Below are 24,374 nucleotides of genomic sequence, written 5' to 3'. Positions count from 1 at the left end.
GATGGCATTGCTTGGTGTTGCTAGGGCGTCGCAGAGCACAAGGCTCGTCCGGCTCATGACGTGGCATCGTCGCTTGCAATGCAGCGCTGCGGTGTTCAATCTTGAAAGGTGCTGCTCGACGCGCGCAAGAACTAGAAAACCGTCAAGAATGGGAACTGAGTCGAACGGTCGCCACTTTTATGCTGACGTCGAGGAATTCTCGTGGACCCAACTACATAGTTTGCGACGAATGATTAGACTTTTGGTCAATACCAGCTCGCATTTACAGTTAGATCGAAAGTTCCTTAACAATCCAAACCCTCGATGCACTGCCAACGAATCCTGCAAATCCACATCCACGGACTCGGTACAGACAAAGATGCTAACACCCATTCTAGAAGAGTACCATGTGCTTGGTTACAGGACGAGGCCGCGGAATTTACGAAGCGCGCGGAGCTTCTTGGGGTCCATGATGTACGAGTCGCCGTTGCGAATGTGCCAGAGCGTGCCACCGAGGTTGAGGCCCCACGCTGCTTCTGGCCACGGCGCATGAGACGGTACGTGGAAGCTGGACGAGATGTCTTCGCACGACCCGTGCAACTCACTATATGTCTTGACCGCAGGCAGCACAACGTTCTCGAACCGCTCGTCAAAGTGCCGCCACACAATCCCGGATTCTTCGAGGAGGAACTGCAGGTTATGCGGCAACAAATCCAGCTCACTTCGCGTGCGCGCGATCCAGAGACCGAGCTTCATGTGGTGCGATAAGGTCGGCCACGGCTGCGTCGCTGGCACGACGAAATTCGATGGCACAAAGGCATGGCCGTGCTCGGCACGGTAGACCGCCATCGCCGGGATGACTTTGGCTTGGATCGTAAACGCCATGCGCTCCAGTTGGCTCCACACAAACCCCAGCGCCCGCAGTGCCGACTCGTCTCGCTCGACAAACTCGCTGTACGTGCCGGCGCTTCGAAGGTCGCGGACGATGCGGCCGAGCGCCAAGTCCGTCGCCGCCGCTGGCCACGGCCCGCCCGCTGGCACGAGAAAGGCCTGCTCGACGTCGCAGTGCCCGTACAGCGAAAAGTAGACGTGGAGACTTGGCAGAATCACGTCGTTCCACTTGGCCTCCCGCAGCGTTTGGTCTAAGTCGAGGTCGACGTCGTGGAGAGCGGCGAGGACGTCGGTAGGTAGCGTCCCGAGGCGGTGCTTGGCCTTGAGCGCCATCATGGCGTGGCCCAGCTTGTAGCCATGCAGCTCGCTTGGCCACGGCAGCTGCGATGGAACGACAAAGGCATTGGGAACGTGCGGCGATTTGTGAATGTCACGGTAGGCACGCAGTGCGGGTAGCGTCAACGTGTACAGCCGGTCGTTGCGCGCGTGCCACACAAATCCCTCTGCGTCCAGCGCCTTCGCGTGCGCTGTCGGAAGGTCGTTCTTGGTCTTGCGCAGGTTGCTCACTCGCTCGCCAAGGCGAAGGCCCCATGTGGCCGCTGGCCACGCCGTATCGCCCGTCGGCACGACAAACTTTTGAGGCACCCAGAGATCGCCAAACACGGCCTTGTACGTCTGGAGAGCAGGTAGAATCGCAGTGTCGAGAAGGTACGCATGCCATTCGAGCGGAAAGCCAATCGTGGCTAGCTGATGGCTACGCTCGCGAGAGATGGTCGGCAACTTGCGAATGAGACCTTGGAGCTTCTGACCGAGCGGGAAACCGTCGGGGGACACGTGGTCGCGGGGGACAATGAAGTGGCCATGCTCGCGCTGGAACATCGCGAGGCCGTCGACGAGAGGTGCGGGGAGCAACCGGCTTGGTCGCAGCGTCCCGAACGCACGCGCTAGACTGTGGCCGCGCCGCAGCATGCTTTCACTTCAACCAAAACGGTATGCGACGATGCCATTGGTTGAAATCCATGGTATCATTGACGACGATTGGATACAAGAGCGAGCTTTGTGACCAATCACACGCAGTTTGCACTTTCCACTCGCGATGGACCGACGAGCGCAGCCTCCGCCGACGCCGATCACGGTCCCGATCCGGTTCGGAAGCACGAAGACAACGCTGGGTCCGTCTGCCGCCATCCAGCTGCATGAATCCACGTCGTCTGCCGGCATCAGCAACAGTAGCGCGCTGCGCGTGTGCGGCGTGTGCACCGAAGCCGCGTCCAAGTACACGTGTCCCCGCTGCAATGTCGTCTACTGCGGCGTCGCCTGCTACAAAACCCATGGCGAGACATGCACCGAGCATTTTTACAAGGCGCATGTCGAGAGCGAGATGCAGCTCAACAAGACCGTCGACACGACGTCTGCCCATGCGATGCAGGAGGCCCTTCGCCGCGTGTACGACGAGTTTGCGGACGAGAACCCGAGCCTCGACGACCGCCTCGAGCAGCTCGTGGAGCTCATGGAGTCGGATGCACTGACTCTCGACGCCCTCACGCCGGACGAGCGCGCGCAATTCCTCCGCGAAGTGGCCGACGGGCGGCTCGGGAAGCTCATTGCGCTCTGGACACCATGGTGGACATCGTCGCCGGCAGCGTACGCAGCGGCGACGAAATCCGCCCGACACCAGCTGATTGTGGCCATCGATGACGAAGATGACGAAGATGACGAGGACGACGGTCTGCCCCAGCACCCCAAGCAGCTGCTCACGACGGCGCGAGCCAAGGCGCTCGAGCCCATCAGCGCGTTGCATGCAGCGCCCAATGGCCCCGTGCTCCGCTGCAATTTGTTCGAGCTCCTCTTCGCATACGCGTACACGCTGCGCGATTACAACGGCGACTGGACGACCGACGTGCTCGAAGCGAGCGCAACCCTCATCGCGCTCTCGCCCGTGCTGCACAGCCAGCGCGTCTACTTGACGATCGAGGATGTCCGCGCTGCCTGCGCCACTGCGTCGCTGCCCGATATGAACGCTGCGGCCGCCGCGGCAGCGCTCGAGGACGCGGCGACGCTGAGCAGCGCGTCATTGTTCGTTTGCGATGCGCTCTGCGACCTCGAGGCGCTGCTGCTGCGTGCTGTCGACATGGCCGACAAGCGCGCCCGGAAGCGTCTCCGCGCCATGGCCAAGACGGTCCATTTTTACCTCGTGTGGAGCAACTCAAACCGTGATGGCGCTGCAGAGGATATACTATAAGTTAAAAAACACATACGAGACACGGTCCTAGTCCTCCGTCGTTCTTTAGGCCGCCGACGGCGACACGAGGCCGCCGACAGTTGTGTTGCGCTGCATCTGGAACGCCTGCAGCGACGAGATCCACTTGTTGTACTCGCGTGCGTTGGCCGCAATCAGCGTCAGCTTCTTGCCCGACTTGGCGAGCTCGGGCGTCGAAATCTCAAACTTGAAGGCTTTGGCGTCAATGACCCGCACGACCGCGTCGCGCAAGAGGACGGTCGACGGCTTGGCTTCCTGCGCGTTGACGACCGAGTCTTTCTTGTAGCCCGAGAGCTTCTCGCCCTTGAGCACAAAGTAGCGCTTCTTGGAGCCAAGGAGCGAGTTCGAGTCGACCTTAAGGTAGCCCTGCGTGTTGGTAAAGGGCAAGATCGCGCGCACCCACACGGACGGTCCGATAAAGCTGTCGTTGAGCGTGTACTCGGCTTTCGTCGTCGTAATGACGAGCTCGTGGACCTTGGAGCGGGAGCTCACCGTCACAATGTGCGAGCAGAGGATCTCGTCTTCGAGGGCGTTGGTCGCCTTGTTCACAAAGAGGACGCGCTCGTGGTCCGTCAGCAAGAGATGGTACCGCTTTGTCTTCTTGAACGTCACGGGGCCTGCGAGAATGATCGACTCGCGCGTCTTGAGCAAATGGTCCCAGAGACGCATGGTAGGCGACCGGACAAGCGCCACAATCGCATTCTTGTTGCGGTGCCGGATGGCCGACGCGAGGTCGCCGCGCCCGCCGTTGAGCATGTCCTTGAGGATCTCGGTTTCGTGCGCCGAGACAACGCCAATGGACGCGATCGTCTCGCAGTAATCAATCATGTCGTCGACCGACATGTTGTCGCCAAAGAGACTGCCGCCCTGGATCGTCGACGTGTTGTTGTAAATGTCATAGTTGCTTTGCTTGGTCGACATACGCGGCGACGGACGTGGCGACGGACGCGGCGACGGACCATTGGTCGAGAACGTCATGGCCTTCGCACGGTTGGGCGTCACGACGTTCATGTTCTTGGACGACATGCGCGGCGACGGCGACGCAAGCGACCCGGTCGCCGACCGCCCCGAGACGCTCTTGGGCGTGTCCACCTGCGGCAGGTACTGCGGCGTCACGGACGCGCGCCAAAACACCACAATCATCGGGCGCTGCGGCCGCTTGAGCAAGCTCACGGCGCGACCGTACTCCGGGCCGTCGAGGACGTGGCCGTCAATCGCATGGATCGAGTCGCCGAGGCGCACGCCGTGGGCTTCGGCGTACCCCATGACATTCGCGTGCGGCTGCGGCAGCCGCGAGACGAGCACGCGTGTATCGTCGGTCGTGATGGTCATGTTGAGCGACGCGCCTGTGAATTCGACGGCGTAGAGGCCTTCGCGCATGCGCGGTCGAAAGAAATGTACGCTCAATGGGCGCACGGGGCTCTGCAGCATCTGAATGACGCTGTCATAGGGGCGGCCGACGGCGCGGACGCCGCCACCTTGTACACAACGTCGCCGAGCGCAATGAGGCGCGTGGCCTCGGCGTAGCCCATGGTGCCATCGGCGTTCGACCGGAAGGCGTTCACGATGACGTTGTCGCGGTGGTAGTCGCGGATTGTAATGCCGAGCGAGCGCTCGGTAAAGACGACCTCGATGATGTCGTCCTTCTTGAGCGGGCTCAGCGCCTCTGTCTTCGACGAGAGCGTGAGCACGAGCGGCGTGCCCGACTTGGCCTGCGAGGCCAGCAAGGCGTCCTTGTGCATCGGCACGAGGCTCGAGTTGTTGAGGTCGATGAGGTCGACCCACGCGTCCTCGGTGATGCCAAAGGTCTCGCGCAGGAGGCTCTCGAAGACGCCCTCAAAGGCGTCGTCCGGGACCGTCGGGTCCCATGAGACGTACTGCGCGTTGCCCGAGTCGAGGTCGATGATCCGCAGCGTCGCGTGCATGTTCATATCTACCAGTACTTATCCGCGGATGGCGCTGTCCAAGCAGCAATAGGTGACTGACGGTCGTCGGTGAATTTTTTCCCAGCGCTGTCACACTGGATCGAATTTTTTTATTCCGCGACGGCCATTACTCGCGCCTTGTATCGAGACATCGGCGTGGGATTTCTATTACAAACTCGAGTGCTTTTTATTATACAACGCATTAAAATAGCCGTGCGCGAAAAAAGTGTGCGCCAAAAGAACTCCCTCGTTTTAACGACAATCGCATGCTTTTACACATCTAAAGCTGTGACAGACTCCCTTGCTTGCGACGCGAAAGCGCTCTCTCCCGAGGGACATCGCACTGTCGCACCCGAATTATTACCCGCGAGTGTAATTCGAACCACGGACAGCACACGATTTCCGTGCGAATACGTGACACTATTTAAGACCACCTCGCCGTGGCCATCGATCAAGAACGGCCTTCTACGATGTGCGGTGGAATACCGTGAAGGACGAATGACGTGCGCGACTCGCGATGGCGCATGCGAGCACGTGACGAGGTCTCTGCAGGAGAAAAATAATAGTGTTGCGAACGCCCACGTGGCTGCGGTAATGCGACTGAATTTATCGCCACACAATCTCCGTGCGAGCGCACGCTATTGGTGTATCATAGAGGACCAATCAGCGACGCGACGGTTCAAGATCGCAACCCTCGAACAACGGGCCGACGTGGCGCCAGCGCAGGCTCTGATTGGTACGTGAAGCGACGTTCGAGGACCGCAGGGACGCAGGTGGCTGCATTTGGGATCCGAGACGCAATGACAACAGACAACCAGGACGCGTCGGCGCTCGAGACGCTTGTCGCCGACGCCAACGCGGCGCTGCGTGGGCGGTCCGCGGCCGACATCGTCGCCTGGGCCATCGCAACCTTTGGTGACGGCGTCGTCTTGAGCTCCAGCTTTGGCGTGCAGTCGGCTCTGATGCTGCACTTGGTGACACGCGCCAAGCCCAACGTACCGGTGGTCTGGGTCGACACGGGGTACCTCTTTCCCGAGACGTATGCGTTTGCCAACGACCTCACGACGCGTCTGCGCCTCAACTTGCACATTTCGCAGTCCAAGTTGTCGCCAGCACACATGGAAGCGATGCATGGCAAGCTCTGGGAAGACGCCACAATTGACGCCCACAAGCGGTATGGCTACCTGCGCAAGGTGGAGCCCATGGAGCACACACTCCGCGAGCTTGGCGCGACGGCGCTTCTCGTCGGTCTGCGTGCGCAACAGACCTCGCATCGCCAGAGCCTCGACATTGTGCATCTCCACAACGGCCGAGTCAAAATCTGTCCCATCTTGCACTGGACCGACGCCGACGTGGACAAGTACATGACGAAACACGGGCTGCCCTACCACCCGCTCAAGGCCCGCGGCTACGAAACCATCGGAGACACGCACTCGAGCCGCCCTATCGACGCGACGGCGTCAGGTCGCGACACGCGCTTCCGTGGAGTCGCCCAAGAGTGCGGGCTGCACATGAACTGGTCTGGCCCCGTCATCGAGCACGAGGCCCCGCTCGACACGATCACGGTGTACTCCAAGCCCGACTGCAGCTACTGCCACGAGGCCAAGCGCGTCTTATCGGAGGCCAAATTGGCCTTCAAGGAGTACACGGTCGACGTCGACATTTCGTATACGCATCTCTGTGACCGCGTTGGCCACGCCGTGCACACGGTGCCGCAGATCTTTGTCAACGACACATACGTGGGCGGCTGTACCGAGCTCAAAGCCTTTCTGGGCGTGTAATAAAAGACGCCCACAATGCGAGTTTGTACATGGTCGTGGTGCATTGTTTAGGTAGCAACGGGCTCGGCAGGCCGTTCGATTGGCGTGGCCTCGTCGACCGGTTTGTCCAGCGCTGACTCGTCCGCGGCTAACGCTGCTGGCACGTCGTCGACATCGTCAACGACTCGCCGGGCACTCATATCGTGCTGCTTGAAGGACTGGGTGTAGCTAAAGAGTCGCAGCAAGCTCAGCACTTTGAGCAAGTTGTGCTCGAAAATCAGGTTGGAGTTCTCCATGCGGTCCTTCGCGTCCGGTGTGCAGAGCGGACCGAGCGCTTCTTTGATGTGCACATACGTGTCGTATGGGTTGGAGCTGCGGTTGGTGCTAAACTTGATACCGGCGCTCGTCTCCGTATCGACCTGCGCGATAATATGCACGTAATCGCTGACGTCGAGGGTCTTGACGTCGTCTTCGGTCTCGTGCGTCACGAGCGGCCACACGATTTCTTTGACGCTGAAGACGGCATGCTTGGAGCTCGCCACAATCGCTGGGTCCCACTCGTGGCCGTGCGGAATGCTTGTGATCTCAAAGGCGCACGCGATCCCAAGCAGCTCGCACACCAAGCTCTCTTCGAGTGCGCGGTCCTTTGGCGTAACACCAAAGCGGGCGTCGTCGGCAATGGAAGGCGTTAGGTCGATACCCGCCATCGCGAGGCGCTTCAGCGTCTCTTGTGGAGGCAAGTACGCACGGTTGAGCTCCGAGAGCTGCTTGACGCTCGGCGACACAAGGCGCACGCCAACGTCGGTAACTTCCAAATGAATGAGCCGGTACATGTCGTTTTGGAGTTTGAGGTGCGCGACGCACGTGTGCTTGTCGCCGTCGTTGACAGTGCTCATCTTGAGACTCCACGAGTGCTTCATGTGGTTGGCATTGCGCTGCTGGAGCACGGCGATCTTGGTGAGCTTGAGCGTATTGAAGTTGAGGACGTTGGCTTCCTCGTTGAAGAGGATCTCCGAGATCCCGTCTTCGACCCACGTCTCAGAGTTGGCATCCCACCACCCGACGCGTGGATTCGCGGGGTAAATCACGTCTTTTGGTAATGTCACCGACACCTACAAAAGCTGTCTAGCTGAGTGGGTAAGCGACTCGACGCACCTTGATGGCAAGGGACGCTGTTGCAACAGAGCCTTCGAGTGGGTACTCGAGCCGATGGATCTTTTCGGCGCTAAGTTCTACAATACCATACATCCGTGATGCCGTGTTGGGCATGCATAGAACCTACCTCGCATGACCCAGCCTCGCGCGCGCTTGGGCGCGGGTGGAAGACAGAGTAGATCGATCGAGAAGACGCCTCCGAGGGCCACATCGAGGTTGTGGACCGAGTTGGGCGCGTTGTCATACGGAAGGTAGATGGCACGCACGGCGAGGGACTGCATCACAACAGGCTTGGGCACATCCACGAGCATTTCCATTTCCGTAAAGTCGATTTTCTTGTTCCGCAGGCCTTTTGGCACAATGTTGATCCAGAGACCGACCTGGCCACATCAGAGCGGATTCAAAGGTGAGGCAAACGCAGCGAATAGTACCTTGACTGGGCCCGCCGCGCTCGTGATCTTGACTTCACCCTTGACGTTGGCGGCGGCGTTTTGGTCGAGGAATTCGTCTGCGTACTGCAAAATGTGAGCCGTGTTGGTCTCGATCTTCTGCCGTGTTAGCTCCATAATGTGCTCGATGAAGCCTTCGCAGCGCGCGAGCTGGGCGGGCTGGTTGAGCGCTTGCGCCTCGGCGCAGACGTAGATAAGGTCCAAGATCACACGACGAGCATCTTCACACGACTTGACGACGCTCGGGAGGTCCGTGTCGTCCTCGAGGAGCCACGAGTTGACGAACGCGTTGATGTCGCCTTCCAGCGTCGCGTCAGGTTTGGTCTCGCAGGCAAGGTACTTTTCCCACTACGAGCCATGAGCCGACAAGATAGCAATGCGCAGCGTACGTCTCTGATCTCCTTTCGATGGCGAAGCTCCTGCTGCAGGCGAGCTGCCTTGGCTGCAATCGCGTCCTTGCTCGACTCGAACTCGTCGGCCAGCCGCACGAGCTCGGCCGCGCGGCTTTTGGCCTCCTCCTCACGACGCTTTTTCTCCTCTTCTTCGTGTCGCTTGCGCTCTTCCTCGAGGCGCCGCTCCTCCTCTACAGCGCCAAGCTTCATCTGAGCACTTTGATTGCTTCCATGCCGCACCTTGCTTGATACGAAGGTCTTCCTCGTCCTTGAGCCGACGCTCTACAGGTCATTGGATGAGGCGGTCGTGTTCCATGGGTACATGCACGTCGTCTACCTTCTTCGAGCTCTTCCTTGGACTTCTTCTTTCCCTTCTTCTTCTTCGGGCCCTACGATGCACCGTCGACCATCATGCTCCGCTTCGGCCAGGATCCCACCATCGTGCGAGGAAGACGTCGTTTCAGGCGTGGATCGGATTATACGGATACGACGTAGTATCCGGAAGCAACATGAACAATCAAGTCGCCCTTTCGCTTTGGTTGTCACAATCAGCCCCGAGCGAGTCGTGTCGGGTTGATCATTTTAAAATTGCCTCCATGGAGCCATCGACGTTCCAGCTCTCGCCCATGTGCCAGCTCATTGTGTCGCTCGGCGACATCACGCGCTGGGAAGGCGACGCCATCGTGAACGCAGCCAACGAGCTCATGCTTGGCGGCAGCGGTCAGCCGACGACTGGTGTGCAACCCCCGTGTACTGATTTCGGATGCTGGACTAGGTGTCGATGGTGCTATTCACAAGGCCGCGGGTCCGAAGTTGTTGCAAGCGTGCATGCAAGTTCCTGAAGTGCGACGCCACGTTCGGTTCGTCCATCGACCACCTTGCGCGTGTCGAGATCCATTTCTGATCGTGTAGCTGTCCCGTGGGCGAAGCTCGCATCACCGAGGCCTTTTGTTTGCGCGCCAAGTACGTCATTCATACCGCCGGGCCCGTGTACCGCCGCAATTTACCCGTGGCGAAGCTTCTTGGGGATGCGTACTGGCATTCCCTCGAGCTCGGGCATGCGTACGGCTGCAAGACGATCGCGTTTCCCGCCATTAGCTGCGGTGTCTACGGCTACCCGCTCGAGTCGGCAGCGCAAACAGCACTTGAAACGTGCTTGGAATTTGCGGAGGCGGCGGGTGAAAATGCATACGACGCCATCGAATTCGTGCTCTTCAACCAGGCAACACACGACGCGTGGCTCGCGGCGGCGAGTAAGCTGGCGATGGTGACCTGTGACGAGCGAGGCAAATCAACATGCAAAAAGAGCTTATTGATGTAACGCGCAGTTGAGTTGAGTGCCAGTGCCATGTGTGAGCCCATTGCTGTTGCACGCGAGGTAAAAACGACAATGAACGCACGCAATATCAAAGCAACTCGTTCGGACTTCGCCACGGTACACGGCCACATTGCTGCAGCAGCGAGATCGAATTGTTAACGCGGCCTCCCCACACGGGGTGGCGCCACTCAGCCTCGGCATGAGAACTCATTTGTATTAGTATATACCATTGTACGCTACCATCCAGGTGTGACTGACACGGTAGGTGTCGATCAGACTATTCGCACGGAGCAACCTGCAATACGCTGCATGGCACGTCTGTTTCTAGCCGAGTCCGGTGCATGGTTGACGGCTCACGGTCATTTTGCGGCACGGAGCAATCGGTGAGGCACGATTGACGCAGTCGACTGTGTCGTTTGCAGTTAGTCGACAAGTCGGCGCCGAAAGCTGCGGCGGCGCCTGCAATTGCACTTGCACTTGTCGAGTTGAAGCTGCAAGATCGCATTGTGCTCGCCATTTATCCGGCCGTCCGGTTGTGAGCATTATCCGCCACCAAGAGCAATAATGCTTGGCCGCGCGGCCCAACTCGCGGAGCTCGTCGCGCTCATGGGCGGCGAGCCCGACGTCGACACGACGAGCTCCGAGATGTACGAGCCAATGACGAGCGTTGGGTACCCCGTCATCGTGGTGCATGGCTACAACTCGACGGGCAAGAGCAGCTGCGTGCGCGCCGCGCTGGAGGCCGTCAAGCAGGCCAACCACGCCATGTACACGGCCTTCGTCGACTGCACGACCATCTACACGCGGCGTCAAGTCTTCACCGACATCTTGCGCCAGGTGCTTTTTGATTGATTCGTCGCAAGCGCTGAATGGGACCTAGATTGATCCGTTGGCGCGGTCGCAGCCGGACGAGCCGCTCCCGATATTCCAGTCCAAGGCCACGGGCGATGGGTACCACAACCTGAACCTCCTCGGGTTCGTCCAGTGCCTCTCCAAGATCATGACGGGCCTCCACTCGACAAACGTCCCCAACGTCCTCGTCGTGCTGGACAACATCGACCACTTTCTCACGCGCGGGTTCCAAGACCTCCTCCGCAGTCTTTGCCGCCTCAACAACGAGGTCGATCTTATCCTATACTCATGTATCGGTGCTTATGCATGTCCGTAGCTTGGTATGAAGATGCGCTTCTCGCTCGTCCTTGTCACGCGCGGGATCTCGCTCACGCTGGAGCGACTGCTTTTGCCATTCGTGCCCGTGCATGTCCACTTTCCTCTGTACACGCAAGGTTGCGACGACTCGTTCTGGAGTCGCTCCAATCCTTTTTTTCGTAGAGCAAATCTGCGATATTCTGGTCGACCAGCTCAAGCTCTGGGAACACGAGCGACTCTTCCGCGCATGGATCAAGTACCTCTACTCGCTCTTTGAGCATGACTGCCACGACTGGATCGAGTTTCGCTACATGGTGATCCAGCTCCTCCCTCTCTTTTACGAGCACGCGCCGGACGATGGCGGTCACGACCCGACAGCCGGTACGCCCTGGTGTTGCAAAATGCAGAATGCATGCGAAATGTAGACTCCTACAAGGCGGCCCACAAGCAGCTCGTGCACCAAACACAACTTCGGGCCAAGAGCCTTTTCCAGCATTTGTACCACCGCAACACTGCGATCGAGTCCCACACCGAGGCGACGACGACGGAGCGCGTGAACCTCCCGTTTGGCTGCCTCATGCTCGTGCTCGCGAGCTACCTCTCGTCCTTCAACCCGCAGGAGAGTGACGCCGTGTACTTTTCAACTGCGGCCTCGAGCAAGAAGCGGCGCAAGGGCGGCGGCAGCAGCGGAGCCCGCAAGATGACCAAGAACAAGCCGAAGCAATCCCGCAACAGCTGATCGGTCCCAAAGTGTTTCCGCTTCAGCGTCTCCTCGCCATCTACTCGAGCATTCTCGAAGAATACGACCCACCAGCGACGCTCGGACTCGAGGCCGACGATCTCTCGACGACGCTCTCGCGCAGCGATGTCTTCAACCACGTAGAGCTTGGCACGCTCCACTGACTTGCTGACGTGTGTATTAGGTGAACGTACTCGTCCGGATGCGACTGCTCCAGCGCGTCTCGTCGCTGGACGACCTCGACGATATCAAGCTGCGCTGTCTTGCGGACCACGAGTTTGTCGAACGCATTGCGCGGCAGATTGAGTTTCCGCTCGAGAATTTCCTCAACCAACTCACGTAGCATTACTCGGGGGCGAATAGAAAGAGTTATTAAGTCATAATGACCAAGTAGGTCAAGATAATCAGTACGAGACTGAGTGCGATGATGATGCAAAAGTTCTGCATTCCACCTGCAGTGGCGCAATGAGCGTCCCAAGATCGTCGGGAGGGTCTAAGGTACCTGCTTGCTTGACAAGCTCGCGCGTCTTTTGCGTAATGACGTCCAAGTTGTCCTGAGCGCGGTCCGTGTCCGCATTGACTTCGTCCAGCATGCTACAAGAGGCCATGAACATGGGCGTGGAAGCGGTTCAGACGTACTGGTTCTGGGTGTCGAGCTCGGCGCTGATGTTCTTGCTCATGTCGCCCAACCGCTTCACTGCGTCGTGCAGCTGGCCGAGCTCTTCGTCTTGCTTGTGCATCTCCATCTAGCATCGTTATCGTCAGAGATGCGGCCATGGAGGTTGTCGACGTACTTGTTGAGTTTGGCCTTCGTTGAGGAACGATGCTTCCTCATCGTCGGGCTACGAAGATGTAGCATGAGCATGGAGCCCTCGCCTTAGGAAGATGCATCTGCATGCAGCGCTACGCATCATCTCCTCCGCCACCAGCACATCCATACCTCCTCGCTCACCTTAGTGTACTCGGACCGCCCTCGCATCGTCGCCGACTTCCGTTTCTTATGGCCTGCGGTGGGACCCACAATAATATCAATGATGACAATAATAATATCCAGATAATTATTGTTTTATACATTTGTCATGTTTTGCTTTTTAAAGTGTAATATATCTTCGTTCGACTTGTTTTAAAATTTGGGGACGGTGGTCATAAAAATAGACACCAACTGGCCAAATGACGTTGGCGTCATCGGATTGGCTGAAATAGCTGTTGAAAATCCACCAATTGCAACCGTCTATCACATTCCAGTATCAGGCCTTGTTCAAATCAGCCGACTGGGGCCACAAACCAGCTGCGTTCGAAAAACCCAACCTCAAAGGAAAATCCCAGAATATAGTCGACTGTTTCAACTAACTAACGTTGCTGGAATCTGACAGAACTGCATGCAGTATCTATCGTAATGCACTGTATTGGTCAATTCTACCGCTGCTCAAGGTCACTGATTGCTAGGCAATGATGGCTAGGCAACGGTCGCGTAGGCTCGAGCTCATTTTCGCTTTACAAGGCAGGCGGGCAGGAATGATATTTTGGGACATTGGGGCAAACGGATTAGTTAGTCGAACCAGCTGCTTTAGTCGGTCGATGTTGTGGGAGGGGCACTGTCGTGGGAAAGGAAGCGCAAGAAGGATGCGATCCGGTATCTTCCTCGTACTGGCCGCCTGCCTCTGGACGATCGAGGCCTCCATCCACGTAGTCGATGGCCCTGCGGTCGGATGGAAGGCCTCGGAGCGCATGTTCCGCAGCGACGCCGCCGCCGACTCGTGGGTCCATGTCGACTTCTTGGCGGTACCGATCGAGGACGAGCTTGACCCGACGTCCGAGTACGCCGTCGCCGTCGTCATCTACACCGACGACGACAATATGCAGACGCCCGACGACTACTGCAGCCAAGACTACAGCCAGATGAACACGTCCAACCTCACGGGCCAGCTCTTCTTCCCCGCCGACAACTCGACCGTCATGGAAGGGAAGGACGCGTTCGTGGTCGCGACGACCGGCGTCCAGACCGTCGTGATTGTCACGTGCGCTCGGCCCAAGCGCAACGAGTCGGAACCAGCGACCTACCTGCCCTTTGAAGAGAACCCCAACAGCGCTGCGTTCGATCTGCGCGCCGCCATTGCGTTCAAGAACCCGTACGGCTATTTGCCGGGGCTCATGTGGGGCCTTCTCCCGTTCAGGTATGCTACATTAGTACCAACTCGGTGGCCGTATTGACGTCTGTTGTGTAGCGGAAGCCTCTGCCTCGCGTACCTCGTTGCAGACGGAGTCTTTCTCGTGCTGCTCTTCCGGAATCGCCATACGCTCATCCGCTTGCACTACTTTATCCTTCTCGTGTTGCTACTCACATCACGTATGCGCTCCCTCTCATCCACGCGTGATGCTGATGTATGGTCGCTCTAGTGGAGACGTTGTTGTGGTATGTGACCTACGCATCGCTGAACGAGTCGGGCGAAGCGCTCTGCTGTCCCTACCCAAAGATGATTGTTGCCTCGACACTTCTCAAGGTGCGTCCTTGTCTGTATGGAAGTAGGTCTTGCTATGAATGACGTAGGTGTTTTCAAAGCTCATTGCTCGCGTGCTCACGATGATCATTTGCTTGGGCTACGGGATCGCGCGGCCGTCCCTCACGTGCGCCGAGATATCGCTTGTCACTGGTCTCGGCCTTTGCTACGTCGTCTCGACCGGCGCGTTGGAGATCACACACCTCTCCAACCAGTCGGCGGGTGATGTCTCGCCGCCGCTCGTTTGGGAGCTCCTCGCGACCGCGACGGACGGGTGTTTTGCCGGCTGGATCTTTACCTCGCTCATGCTCACGCGCAAGACGCTTCGTGCGACGGGACAGGTACGACATTGGATCCTCGTCGTCGACTTAGGTACTCGTTCTAGTCGGCGAAGTACAAGATGTACGACACGCTCTTCACGGTGCTCGTGACCTTTATGGCCATCACGTTTCTCTTTACCGTGTTTGAGAACGCCGTGTACGACCGCCGTCGTCCATGACCCGTGGATGGGACTTGATAGCATCGTACTGTATTAGGTACTCGAAGCGCATTGAGCTCTCGTGGGACTGGATGTGGGTGCTCTGGGCCTCAAGCCGCGCGCTCAACTTTTGCGTCGTCTTTGTCGTCTCGATCATTTGGCGGCCGACGCGGACAAGCTTGCTCTACGCGCACTCGGTGCAAGTGCCGTCGTCCGAGGCCGACTGCCCGAGTACCAAGGCCGGCGACGTCGAGCTCGTCGTCGTCGAAGAGTCGTCCGACACGGAGACTGACGCGAGTCTTCATCACGACGACGTGGACGACGAAGCGACATCGACGACCGTGGCGGCGCGGGACGCGATCTAAAAAGTGTGATCGTTGCTGGACGCGTGCAAGCACGCAATAACGGCATTACGTAAAAAAGCTGTTGGGTCCCTCGAATTAGGCGGGCGTTTTCGCAGCATGAACGACAAATATAGCGGGTTTCATTTGCTGAAGCGGCGCAAGCGAGACGGCACGGAAGACTCGTCGCGAATCGCAGTACATGGAACGCGCTTAAGGACGACGAAGATACATGGCCAAAGTCGCATCCGAGCAAGCACTCACAATCGCGCCCATGGACGAGACGAGGACCGAGACGCCGGAGCGAGCAGTCGAGGGTGAGACGCCAGAGGGCTTGCGCCAGTCGAGCTCGTTTATGAACGAGAACCCGTGGAACCGACCGCGCACGGGACGGAAGATCGTCTTCGTCGACGAGCAAGACAGCGGCACGCCGCTCCACGAGATCACGTACTCCAAGCAGACGCATTATTCGAGGACGACGCATGCGCCACCGCCGCCGACGCCGCCAAACGGCGGCTGCTGCGTCATACAGTAGCATAGACCACGACGCGCGTGCGGCGCGTTTTGGGCACTCGCGCCGCGCCCGCGTATACAGACAGATTTAGAGTGTTAGGCTTGTTCAATGGATGATGATTATGACCAATATGTTGCGTCCTCTTCGTGCAGCGACCATTACCTCGGGAGCGGACATGCAGGGACAAGCAACAGAAGCTTACCGCGATCGAATCGATACACCAGCGTGGCTCACAGGCGTGGCACCAGCACTCGTTCCCGCGCCACCAAGATCAATAAGATGCATATAAGCTACTAGTATAGCTGAGCTACCGATCATGGGCACGCTTTGCACTTGGACGCCTTTTTGGACCCGTTACCGGCCGGACGAACCATCTCGGATGCGAACGTGTTGATGATGGCAACCTTTTTATTTGGTGATGGCAGTGTACGAGCCCCCGTGCTCATGGGACGGAGCTCCCGGCGTGTAAGCCGGCGTTCTTGGCCAGCCTGCGTCACGTCGGGAGCTCGTGCCATGCGGTGGGCACGGGACACTATTGACTGCCATCGCCATACCGGTAGGAGAGATTGCTAACAACGATGTTCGCATCCATGCTCGTATGTTTAGCCCATTTCTTAAATCCAGGTCACCAGATATGTCGCCTTCTATGCTGGATGCGTCGAGCAAGAAGAAACAAGTAGGTTGTCACTGCGGTCGACCACATCATGTTATCAAATACGATAGAATGACACAAGTGAGCATACCGCGGCAACGCTCCCAACAGTAAACGATCGGGCTCCCCAGGTAGCGAATCGGATCAAACGAACGCTTACTTGTTGGCCTTGGCGGCCTTGTGGCGAGCGATACGGCGGCCGACACCACGGACCTTCTTGCCGCGGTTCTTCGACTCCTTGATCTGCTTGCGCGAGGTCTCGACCTTGTCCTTGAGGCCTTGCTACGAAACGAAACAAACGCGCATGAGCCTATCTGTCCATGGAGTATCTTGCGTTGGACAGGACGCAGTGCGTGGCATCATCATCATCAGCATCATCATCATGCACCATCACATCAGGAGAGAGATACAACAATGACGATGCCACGTCTGCCGACATGACCAAGAGGCAAAGAGAACGTACGCGGATGAGGCGGTACTTGGGCTCGAACTTCTTGGCATCGTTGACCGTGTCGTAGATGAGGCAGAAGCCCGACGACTTGCCACCGCCGAAGGCCGTGCGGAAGCCGTAGAGGAAGACCGTGTTGGTGTCGGCGATCTTGTACATCTTGGCGATCTTCTCCTGGAGCTCGGCCTTGGGGACGTTGGCGCGGCCCGGGTGGAGGACGTCGACGAGCATCTGGCGACGCGCGAGGAGCGCGTTGCGGAGGAACTTGCGCGTGCGGACGGTGACGGGAGCCTTGTCGGACATTTTAATTGGGGAAAATGAGCGTTTACCAATAGTGAAAACGCCTTGACACTCGCGCCTACGGTCCCCAACTCCAAACCAATCAATTCGGCGCCGTCTGTGCCAGCCAACCCGCGGTCGCCCCAGCCCTACCTCTCTTCTTGCATGTCAAAACCTCTTACAATGCATACTCCGGCTTTCGGATTATCCGGACACCGGCGCAAAGGCGAGCCGCGCTGTCTTTTCCGCTGATCTCGGGAAATAGGTGCGGTATACAAAGTGCAAGGTTCGTATCAGAAAGGCCCGGTGCGCGTGTCACGCAAGCTGCACGTTCGACTACGACTTGCGTCACGTCTGGCGTTGGGAGCGTATTTGCCGATTCGCCGCCAACGAAGAGCATGTCCAAGGAAGGGTACCTTATCCGACATGGGTCCACCGTCTCGGAGATCGTGTACGTCGTCCTCGCCGACGGCAAGGTCCGCTTCTACGACGAGCGCCACGGCGCGTTCATTGACGAGATTGGCCTCTCGAAAACCAAGTTGAAGATCCGCGGCGCGACGCCGGCCGAGGCGTACCAGTGCGACCACAGCTTCCACGTGAGCGTCTGCCGCACGCAGCTCGTCAACGGCCGACAAAACCCGATTGGGACGCCCGAAAACTTTATGCTCTCGGCGTCATCCAACGCCGAGCGCAAGGAGTGGGGCAACGCGATCCACTCGTGGCAGCGACACTACTGGCGCGAGCCGCAGCACGCGTCGCTCAACATGAGCGAGGACGAAGAGGAAGCGTACTTTCGCACGCAGTACCATTACCTCTACGATCTCTTGAAGGGCTCGCTCCGCGGCAAGTTCCTCACCAAACGACGATCGCTCTCGGCCTCGAACCGCGACGAGGTCGGCCCGACAAAGGCCCAGATCCCGCCCAAGTCTGTCGACATGTCTTCGCTCCCTATTTCCATGTACTCGTACCAGCAAAAAGTATGCTAAAACCTCCAATACTGTCCTGTGATATATTAACAACAACCCGAATCAACTACCATAAGCTTTTCTTGCATGTCCAAGACGCACGTCTCTGCGTTTCGTCCATCGTCGAGCAGCCGCCAACGAGTATCTGCGCATGTCGATCGACAAGGCTTTGCTTGTTAGGTGACCGGCGCCAAATCTTGGCGTGTGATGTGCGACATGCCATATCGGATTCCATGGGGCGCGAGAACCTCTTAAACATAATATGTTGCACCAAGGTCGCTTTGGTGTGTTATTTTCGAGACCGAACATGCTGCGCCACGGACCCTTGAAGCCGACGCGCCTTGGCCGGTACGACAGCGAGGTTGACGCATGGCGCTCATCCTGGTCCTAGCCTTGCGGCGCGGACGCAGAGCACGCTCGCCCACACGATCGTGGGCGGTACGACGCTGGATGCCTCCAAGAAGACCATCTTCATCATGCATGGCATTCTTGGTGCGATAGACGCTCGCGCTGCACCGAACCTCATGGCCGATCTCTGTGACTAGGCAATAAGGGCAACTGGGGCACGTTCTGCCGACGGTACGTTCGCACCGAGAAGAGAAGCCCCATGGTCGGCTTGTAGCATCGTTAACACGTACCCAAACTGGCAAGTTGTCGCGATTGACCACCGCGGTACTCCTACGCTGCATTGTGGACGTCGATCGACTCGGCTCTGTGTCTCTTAGCCCACGGCGAGAGCCCGTCGTTTAGCCCGCCGCACAACCTCGGCGCGTGCGCGCAAGACGTCATGTACGTCGACCAGCAATCTGTCTCGTGGGTGATCATTCTGGTCGCTAGCGACCTCTCGGACGCGCTTGGCGTGACGCCGGACGTTGTCGCCGGCCACTCGTTTGGCGGCAAGGTGGCCTTGACGTACCTCGACGCGTGCCGTCGCCAGCACCGCAGCGTGCCCCGCGATACATGGGTCCTCGACGCCCTGCCAGGCTGCGGTACGCACCCAAGCGTCCTTGGATCCGAGTTTTAGATCCTAGTACGATAGCACAAACCGACTACGTGGCGCGGACGCAAGAGGTCAGCTTTAGCTCGACGGACCACGTGCTTCCAGCGCTCCTCAGCGTGCCGCTGCCGATCAAGTCCAAGCGCGAGCTTGTCGCTGTCCTGGAAGCCAAGGGCTTCGAGACGGGCCAGGCGCAGTGGATGACGACCAACCTCAAGCCGACGGCCGCCAACGCCGACGAGTTTGAGTGGAAGATGGATCTCCCGGTGATCGACGTGCTCTTCAAGGCGTTCCTTGCCACCGACTGCTGGCCGATCCTGGCGCACCCGCCGCCGGCCACGTCGATCCACTTTGTCCGCGCCGAGTACAACAAGTTTTGGACGCCAACCGTCCTCGACCGGTTCGACGCGCTGCCGTCGCGGGACCGTGTCCATGTGCATTTGCTGCCCAAGTCGGACCACTGGGTGCACGTCGACAACCCAAACGGGCTCTTTGCGCTTCTGTCGGCGAGCTTGGCGGAGTAGAGAGCTGCTTCGCAGTCAAAAGTGAATCATTGTATTCTCCACTCGTCTTACGAAGTTGATAATTCCCCAAAAGCTAGTGCAAGCATGGCAAAGTACAGCGTCCAACAGCGACGAATGAGAGACTCGGGTGTCAGTCGAACGACGGTCCATGATCCCCCATTCATCAAAGTTAACGACGACGCATCGCTTGCCTTGCAGATTCGCTGCGCGCTTACAAGCCGAGCTTGGTGCGGCGCCAGTGGCGGCGCTTGGCGTTGTAGCTACACGAGTGATGAGCCATCGCATGCCAAAGACCACCTGCGACTGTACCGGATCGTGTTGCCCGTCTTGAGGCGAATCCACTGGGGAATCGGGCGGTTCTGCTTCATCTTCTTGGCGAGGATGGTCTTGGTACGGAACGACTTGTGCGAAGGCTACATTGCAGCAGCATCATGAGCCATCATCCTCATCTCTTCCTGCGCCAGGAGCGCTTCCGCGGTCGTACCATGTTCGAGCTTTTGAGGAAAAACTAGGAATGCTTTTTGGACTTATACTTCTGGCCAGTGAAAGCGGGCCATCATTCCACACCAACCACTTGCGCCGCCGCATTTCGCTCCTTTTTAAAAATAGCAGGATGTTTCTATTGATGTCACCGTATTTATTTGCGCTGTATTTTTTATTGCGCATATACCCACCTGCATACAAATAGTATGCTATTAATATAAATGCGCTGTTCGCCAATCAAATGGTGCATCCGTTGTCACAGGCCTATCCGGACGCGCGTATACGGACAACCGGTATGTCCTTTTAGAGACTCAAGATGGCGCCACCTCGTCGCTGCGCCAAGATGGCAGCAGTGGTCGACGGCCTTCGACTGTTGCTGAAACGAAGAGGGACCGAGGAGAACCATCGACGAGAACCGTTGAGCTTCTATCTACCGATGCTACCTCCGCTCGTGAGGGTCGGTCGGTCCGCCCTGCATCGCCGCCGCTGCCTGGACAGAGGAAGAGATGGATGCGAATGGACCGAGGTCCATCGATGATGCCGGTCGAGAAGCGCAATTCAAATTGCAAAGAATCATGTATTGGGATCGTCAGAAATGCGATTTAAAGCGCAGAAGCAAAGACGACGACGAGAGCCGCCGCGAGTGACAGCGCCGTTTGGGTGCCAGCGCCGCTCTTGTTGGTTTCACCCGTCGTGCTGCCAGCAGTGTCCGCAGCGGTCTTGGCACAAAGGGAGCCCGTGTACCCAGAGTTGCACGTGCAGACGCCTTCCGTGTTGCAGACGCCGTTGCCGCTGCACTGGTCCGAGGCCGGGGCCGTCGAGTCACATAGCGAGCACTGAGGACCCTTGGTGCCCGACGTGCAGCTGCATTGCTTGGAGGTTTGATCGCACGAGTTGCCCGAGCCGCAGCTCCCAAAGCTGTCGCACACGTTGGACGTCGCGACGTCACAGTTGTCCGAGGACGAGTACCCTTCGTTGCAGAGGCACTGGTACTTGCTCGAGAAGGGGATCGTCGGCGCGCATGTGCCGTGGCCGTTGCACAAGGCGCCACCGCTGGTCGACGTGTTGCCGGCGCACGCGTCCATCTGCGTTGTCGTCAAGTTTTGGATGGCCCCGAGGTTCTGCGAGACATAAAGGCCCGAGTCGACGCACTTGTAGATCCCATTGACGATCTGCGAGTCGTTGTTGGCCGTGAACGTCGCCTGGTAGCAGTTGACATTAGTGGAGCCGCTTGTCGATGCCGCCGTGGTCCCATCCTTGATCGGGTTGACGCAGTTGGTGACGTTCGTGAAGGCGCAGACTGGCTGGATCTTCTGGAACTTGGACGACCACGAGCTGAACGTCGGGCATTTCCCGGGCGTGTTGCCGCCGCAGGTCGTGCCAATGACGCACTGCGACGCAAGCGTGATGCCCGCGATCGCTGACTGCACGGCGACACACGTGTAGCCATCGCCGAACTTCGCGCAGTCGGGCGTCGCCTTGCACTGGCCGGGCTGCTGCGCGCTCACCAAGGTGGCGGCCAAGAGTGCAATCAGAGCAGTCGACTTCATGTTATTCAGCGAGCAAATTGCGGAATGTGTCAGAGCTGCAGGTTGGAAGCCGCGGATCGAAAGATCGCAGGCGCGCGCGTGGATTGGCCAAGGTATTGTTCGCGCGTCGCTGATTGGGCGTTGCGAGCGCTATTGCTCGATTCGAGCAAAAGAGAGTTCGCGTCGCAGACGCCGCGTCGGTTGCGGACGGAAGCCGCAGAACAAATTGTCGCGGCCTCGGACTCATATATGGTGCCCGAAGTTGTCGCGTGAGGACTGACGTGCCATAGTGAGCTCAAGTGAGTCGAGTTGATCTGTCGCCTATCTGATTGCTGGTGGCAAAAAAAAATTCCGGCCAACTTGACGAATTTGGCTCCGAACTGCTACTAGCAGGCACTACTGCAGCTGTGTGTGTGCTGGTGGCAAATGAACTATCGTTTCTCGTTGCTTTGCAGGCTCAAAGCATGAAAGACTTTGTAGGATGGATCTCGTTGTAGCCCTTTCACTTTTTCAGCCATGCCAATCCAAAGCTCCCTGAAGGTGGAGCAGTGTTATAAAAGTAAACAAGAGCACACAACCCGAACTCTTCGGTTCGACGACGAGCTCGGGTTGTTTGCTCCTTCGACGCACGCGACTCTTGGTCTGTTGCTGTTGAAATGAGTTCTTGAAAAATTTACGGATGATCCGTAATTTTAGCGAACGGGGGCGCCGAAGGGTTTACAAGCAATTACAAAGATGGTGGCCATTCCAATGCGCTCGTGCGGCAGGCCGGTGCGTCAAGCGAGGAGCGTTTGCGGTCGTGGCTCGAGATTGTGGAATGAACAAGGTATATGTAGCGCGCACACCAAGGGTCATCGCGGAGAGCATTGAACGACGTGGCAAGCAATGATTCCACGGGCGCGACAAGCGTGCAAGCATGTAATAAGCTTAGGCAGCTGCATTGATGGCGAACACAGCAGCGGGAAGCTGCTCGTAGCTTGCTAGTATGGCGCGACATTGCACATTCGTTGCCATGTCGTGTGCGACTGCGACGACGAACGATGCAGCACAAAGACGACACCCTATATCGAAGGGAACCGGGAAAATGTGACTGCAACGATCACGCCTTGAGTGATGGTGCCTCAGCCAAAGTACTCGATAGACATTGCTATGCTTGCATAGAGTTGTGGTCACGTCATGCTTCTTATTCGTCGCATCTTGGTCGTGGATCGCTACCACCACCGACGAGTCAATGACAAGGAAGTGTGGATGGACCGGAGACCCCTTCGTACGAGCCATCGCAAGGGCTTGAGAACAAATGACGTTGTAGCCTTGCACATCCATGTTGACATTTTTCTCCTGTGTCAAGTGCACCTCGCACATCTGGACGGACAAACCGACGCCAGCGGATCTGACGTGTTGGGTCCAACACGACATCGGGTCGTTGTGTGAAGAGATGAGCACGAGCATTACAGGTACAGATGTCCTCCGTGCTTTGCCATTTGGAGCGCGGCCCTTTTCTGTGTTATCGTGGAGCACTGGGACGTGTGAGTATCTCGTCTGGCGCCAGACCAGACACGCACGCACCAGATGTGTTTGGTTCTGACGCTTCTGTCCACACAAGACCAAGCACGACGACCGTAGCTCGCCAATCGCAGCGCGTCAATGACACTTCGTATGGAACATCCGGCAGCTCAGAAGTGCCAATACAATGGCGTACTTTGGAACCAGTGCGCAACCAACAGTGGCCACGGCTCGTAAGTGCAAGGAGGCCGAGCGTTGGCAACGCCACCGTGCAAGGAGCGTGTACCGCAAGCCACGTAATGCCGACAGTCGATAGCATTACGGCCCGCTACTTCGCTCTGGTCGCGCAAGGTGCATTGCTGCTACTACTCCTGGGACAGACTGGTTTCTTGTTGACTAGAGTGCTGTTCCGGTGCTCTCTCCCACGCGTCATTGATTCCTTGGAGCCGATGATAGGCAAGCTTCTCTCTTCACGACTGGAACAGGGTGGAACGCTGTGCAGCGGCCTACATACACTATCGAGAAAAAGCGCGCGCGCTGCAATCCGAAAAATACACTGCCTCGTACACTGTACGCTGCATACAAACACAAGTATAAGGATGATCCTGGCATCGTATCCGGATACGGATACGGCCAAATATCACTGCGTTGAGATTCGGCGCCGCGCGAAGAGGCCGCGGAACGCGCGGCGACAGTGCTCGCAAACGTGTGGCATAGAAGATTATCGGATGGGTGACCTCAACTAATGAAGCCCAGGATTACATACTCCTTGACCAGACCATTGTCTTGTGTAATGGTCATTTCCCAATTCGCCTCGACCATGACAAAGGGCGTCCACATCAACGTCAACGTGCAGTACAAGGCGCTGCCTGGCGCCAACGTCGCCAACGTCATCCAGGTCTTTGAGTCGACGACATGGGCCAACTTTATGGTCACGTACGTTGGCCCGCACCTCAAGGCGTACACACCCGCAAGCACGACGATCCTTGCGCAGCTCCCGTCTTGGCAGGCCGCCCCCACCGACGACGCGTGCGTCATTTGCATGTCGCCGATGGACGACGACCGCATCGCGCTGCCATGCCAGCACGCCTTCCACCACGCCTGCATCCGCGAGTGGCTCTCGCGCCGCAACACGTGCCCGCACTG

The 24,374-nt window shown here is 58.0% G+C and overlaps 15 protein-coding genes across 15 annotated transcripts in view; 9 read left to right on the top strand and 6 right to left on the bottom strand.

The window, feature by feature from the left end:
• Positions 1-361: 361 nt before the first annotated feature.
• On the bottom strand, positions 362-1,847 carry SPRG_03632 (hypothetical protein). The gene has a single exon (XM_012342207.1). It carries the CDS (start codon positions 1,837-1,839, stop codon positions 397-399), a length of 1,443 nt encoding a protein of 480 aa, XP_012197597.1. The 5' UTR covers positions 1,840-1,847; the 3' UTR covers positions 362-396.
• A 119-nt stretch (positions 1,848-1,966) lies between these two features.
• On the top strand, positions 1,967-3,112 carry SPRG_03631 (hypothetical protein; the record flags this gene model as incomplete). The annotated part of the gene is made up of 1 exon (XM_012342206.1): positions 1,967-3,112. The coding sequence occupies one exon, from the start codon at positions 1,967-1,969 to the stop codon at positions 3,110-3,112; it is 1,146 nt and encodes a 381-aa protein (XP_012197596.1).
• A 45-nt stretch (positions 3,113-3,157) lies between these two features.
• Positions 3,158-5,061, bottom strand: SPRG_03630 (hypothetical protein; the record flags this gene model as incomplete). Its single annotated transcript, XM_012342205.1, has 2 exons — positions 3,158-4,561; positions 4,609-5,061. The coding sequence occupies 2 exons, from the start codon at positions 5,059-5,061 to the stop codon at positions 3,158-3,160; spliced, it is 1,857 nt and encodes a 618-aa protein (XP_012197595.1).
• Positions 5,062-5,758: 697 nt separating this feature from the next.
• SPRG_03629 (hypothetical protein) lies at positions 5,759-6,869 on the top strand. Its single transcript, XM_012342204.1, has one exon. It carries the CDS (start codon positions 5,856-5,858, stop codon positions 6,834-6,836), a length of 981 nt encoding a protein of 326 aa, XP_012197594.1. The 5' UTR covers positions 5,759-5,855; the 3' UTR covers positions 6,837-6,869.
• SPRG_03628 (hypothetical protein) lies at positions 6,852-9,270 on the bottom strand. Its single transcript, XM_012342203.1, has 8 exons — positions 9,249-9,270; positions 9,149-9,200; positions 9,052-9,093; positions 8,809-9,002; positions 8,402-8,767; positions 8,098-8,350; positions 7,971-8,047; positions 6,852-7,927 (listed from the first exon to the last, which is right to left on the bottom strand). The coding sequence occupies exons 1-8, from the start codon at positions 9,249-9,251 to the stop codon at positions 6,884-6,886; spliced, it is 2,031 nt and encodes a 676-aa protein (XP_012197593.1). The 5' UTR covers positions 9,252-9,270; the 3' UTR covers positions 6,852-6,883.
• Positions 9,271-9,376: 106 nt separating this feature from the next.
• Positions 9,377-10,132, top strand: SPRG_03627 (hypothetical protein; the record flags this gene model as incomplete). The annotated part of the gene is made up of 3 exons (XM_012342202.1): positions 9,377-9,531; positions 9,587-9,671; positions 9,724-10,132. The coding sequence occupies exons 1-3, from the start codon at positions 9,408-9,410 to the stop codon at positions 10,130-10,132; spliced, it is 618 nt and encodes a 205-aa protein (XP_012197592.1). The 5' UTR covers positions 9,377-9,407.
• A 561-nt stretch (positions 10,133-10,693) lies between these two features.
• Positions 10,694-12,428, top strand: SPRG_03626 (hypothetical protein; the record flags this gene model as incomplete). Its single annotated transcript, XM_012342201.1, has 6 exons — positions 10,694-10,966; positions 11,010-11,249; positions 11,298-11,415; positions 11,462-11,659; positions 11,704-12,157; positions 12,202-12,428. The coding sequence occupies 5 exons, from the start codon at positions 10,694-10,696 to the stop codon at positions 12,015-12,017; spliced, it is 1,143 nt and encodes a 380-aa protein (XP_012197591.1). The 3' UTR covers positions 12,018-12,157; positions 12,202-12,428.
• Positions 12,343-13,012, bottom strand: SPRG_03625 (hypothetical protein). The gene is made up of 5 exons (XM_012342200.1): positions 12,970-13,012; positions 12,812-12,859; positions 12,657-12,763; positions 12,520-12,611; positions 12,343-12,469 (listed from the first exon to the last, which is right to left on the bottom strand). Exons 1-5 carry the CDS (start codon positions 12,994-12,996, stop codon positions 12,390-12,392), a joined length of 354 nt encoding a protein of 117 aa, XP_012197590.1. The 5' UTR covers positions 12,997-13,012; the 3' UTR covers positions 12,343-12,389.
• A 584-nt stretch (positions 13,013-13,596) lies between these two features.
• On the top strand, positions 13,597-15,476 carry SPRG_19521 (hypothetical protein). The gene is made up of 6 exons (XM_012342382.1): positions 13,597-14,191; positions 14,243-14,364; positions 14,415-14,518; positions 14,566-14,856; positions 14,901-14,992; positions 15,052-15,476. Exons 1-6 carry the CDS (start codon positions 13,641-13,643, stop codon positions 15,356-15,358), a joined length of 1,467 nt encoding a protein of 488 aa, XP_012197772.1. The 5' UTR covers positions 13,597-13,640; the 3' UTR covers positions 15,359-15,476.
• SPRG_19520 (hypothetical protein) lies at positions 15,471-15,977 on the top strand. The gene has a single exon (XM_012342381.1). The coding sequence runs from the start codon at positions 15,567-15,569 to the stop codon at positions 15,867-15,869; it is 303 nt and encodes a 100-aa protein (XP_012197771.1). The 5' UTR covers positions 15,471-15,566; the 3' UTR covers positions 15,870-15,977.
• Positions 15,978-16,525: 548 nt separating this feature from the next.
• SPRG_03622 (hypothetical protein) lies at positions 16,526-17,320 on the bottom strand. The gene is made up of 2 exons (XM_012342199.1): positions 16,964-17,320; positions 16,526-16,782 (listed from the first exon to the last, which is right to left on the bottom strand). The coding sequence occupies exons 1-2, from the start codon at positions 17,249-17,251 to the stop codon at positions 16,657-16,659; spliced, it is 414 nt and encodes a 137-aa protein (XP_012197589.1). The 5' UTR covers positions 17,252-17,320; the 3' UTR covers positions 16,526-16,656.
• Positions 17,321-17,559: 239 nt separating this feature from the next.
• On the top strand, positions 17,560-18,268 carry SPRG_03621 (hypothetical protein). The gene has a single exon (XM_012342198.1). It carries the CDS (start codon positions 17,626-17,628, stop codon positions 18,211-18,213), a length of 588 nt encoding a protein of 195 aa, XP_012197588.1. The 5' UTR covers positions 17,560-17,625; the 3' UTR covers positions 18,214-18,268.
• A 231-nt stretch (positions 18,269-18,499) lies between these two features.
• On the top strand, positions 18,500-19,781 carry SPRG_03620 (hypothetical protein; the record flags this gene model as incomplete). The annotated part of the gene is made up of 7 exons (XM_012342197.1): positions 18,500-18,540; positions 18,584-18,684; positions 18,738-18,771; positions 18,815-18,864; positions 18,918-18,981; positions 19,030-19,181; positions 19,232-19,781. 7 exons carry the CDS (start codon positions 18,500-18,502, stop codon positions 19,711-19,713), a joined length of 924 nt encoding a protein of 307 aa, XP_012197587.1. The 3' UTR covers positions 19,714-19,781.
• Positions 19,782-19,924: 143 nt separating this feature from the next.
• SPRG_03619 (hypothetical protein) lies at positions 19,925-21,746 on the bottom strand (the record flags this gene model as incomplete). Its single annotated transcript, XM_012342196.1, has 3 exons — positions 19,925-19,973; positions 20,023-20,126; positions 20,820-21,746. The coding sequence occupies 3 exons, from the start codon at positions 21,744-21,746 to the stop codon at positions 19,925-19,927; spliced, it is 1,080 nt and encodes a 359-aa protein (XP_012197586.1).
• Positions 21,747-24,048: 2,302 nt separating this feature from the next.
• SPRG_19519 (hypothetical protein) overlaps positions 24,049-24,374 on the top strand; it is a gene marked incomplete at both ends in the record, with an annotated part of 660 nt that continues 334 nt past the window's right edge. The window contains one exon of the mRNA XM_012342380.1: positions 24,049-24,362. Coding sequence (XP_012197770.1) covers positions 24,049-24,362 — 314 coding nt within the window. The remainder of the gene's footprint in view (positions 24,363-24,374) is intronic.

Source organism: Saprolegnia parasitica (genome assembly GCF_000151545.1).
Source record: "Saprolegnia parasitica CBS 223.65 unplaced genomic scaffold supercont2.9, whole genome shotgun sequence".
Taxonomy (NCBI): Eukaryota; Oomycota; class Saprolegniomycetes; order Saprolegniales; family Saprolegniaceae; genus Saprolegnia; species Saprolegnia parasitica.
The sequence above is the reverse complement of the archived record's forward strand: the minus strand, read 5'-3'. Positions and strand labels throughout refer to the sequence as shown.

Excerpts from the sequence above, each read along its gene's own strand:
- SPRG_03632 (XM_012342207.1), bottom strand. The coding sequence starts at position 1,839 with ATGCTGCGGCGCGGCCACAGTCTAGCGCGTGCGTTCGGGACGCTGCGA.
- SPRG_03629 (XM_012342204.1), top strand. The coding sequence starts at position 5,856 with ATGACAACAGACAACCAGGACGCGTCGGCGCTCGAGACGCTTGTCGCC.
- SPRG_03628 (XM_012342203.1), bottom strand. Across the intron at positions 9,003-9,051 it reads AGACCTTCGTATCAAGCAAG|AGGAGGAGCGGCGCCTCGAG; the intron begins GTGCGGCATGGA and ends TTGGCGCTGTAG. Across the intron at positions 8,351-8,401 it reads GCGCGGCGGGCCCAGTCAAG|GTCGGTCTCTGGATCAACAT; the intron begins GTACTATTCGCT and ends TGATGTGGCCAG.
- SPRG_03625 (XM_012342200.1), bottom strand. The coding sequence starts at position 12,996 with ATGCGAGGGCGGTCCGAGTACACTAAG. Across the intron at positions 12,860-12,969 it reads GGCGGTCCGAGTACACTAAG|CCCGACGATGAGGAAGCATC; the intron begins GTGAGCGAGGAG and ends ACATCTTCGTAG. Across the intron at positions 12,612-12,656 it reads GAGCTCGACACCCAGAACCA|CATGCTGGACGAAGTCAATG; the intron begins GTACGTCTGAAC and ends GGCCTCTTGTAG.
- SPRG_19521 (XM_012342382.1), top strand. The coding sequence starts at position 13,641 with ATGCGATCCGGTATCTTCCTCGTACTGGCCGCCTGCCTCTGGACGATC. Across the intron at positions 14,192-14,242 it reads TGGGGCCTTCTCCCGTTCAG|CGGAAGCCTCTGCCTCGCGT; the intron begins GTATGCTACATT and ends TCTGTTGTGTAG. Across the intron at positions 14,857-14,900 it reads CGCTTCGTGCGACGGGACAG|TCGGCGAAGTACAAGATGTA; the intron begins GTACGACATTGG and ends TACTCGTTCTAG.
- SPRG_19520 (XM_012342381.1), top strand. The coding sequence starts at position 15,567 with ATGGCCAAAGTCGCATCCGAGCAAGCACTCACAATCGCGCCCATGGAC.
- SPRG_03622 (XM_012342199.1), bottom strand. The coding sequence starts at position 17,251 with ATGTCCGACAAGGCTCCCGTCACCGTCCGCACGCGCAAGTTCCTCCGC. Across the intron at positions 16,783-16,963 it reads CCAAGTACCGCCTCATCCGC|CAAGGCCTCAAGGACAAGGT; the intron begins GTACGTTCTCTT and ends TTCGTTTCGTAG.
- SPRG_03621 (XM_012342198.1), top strand. The coding sequence starts at position 17,626 with ATGTCCAAGGAAGGGTACCTTATCCGACATGGGTCCACCGTCTCGGAG.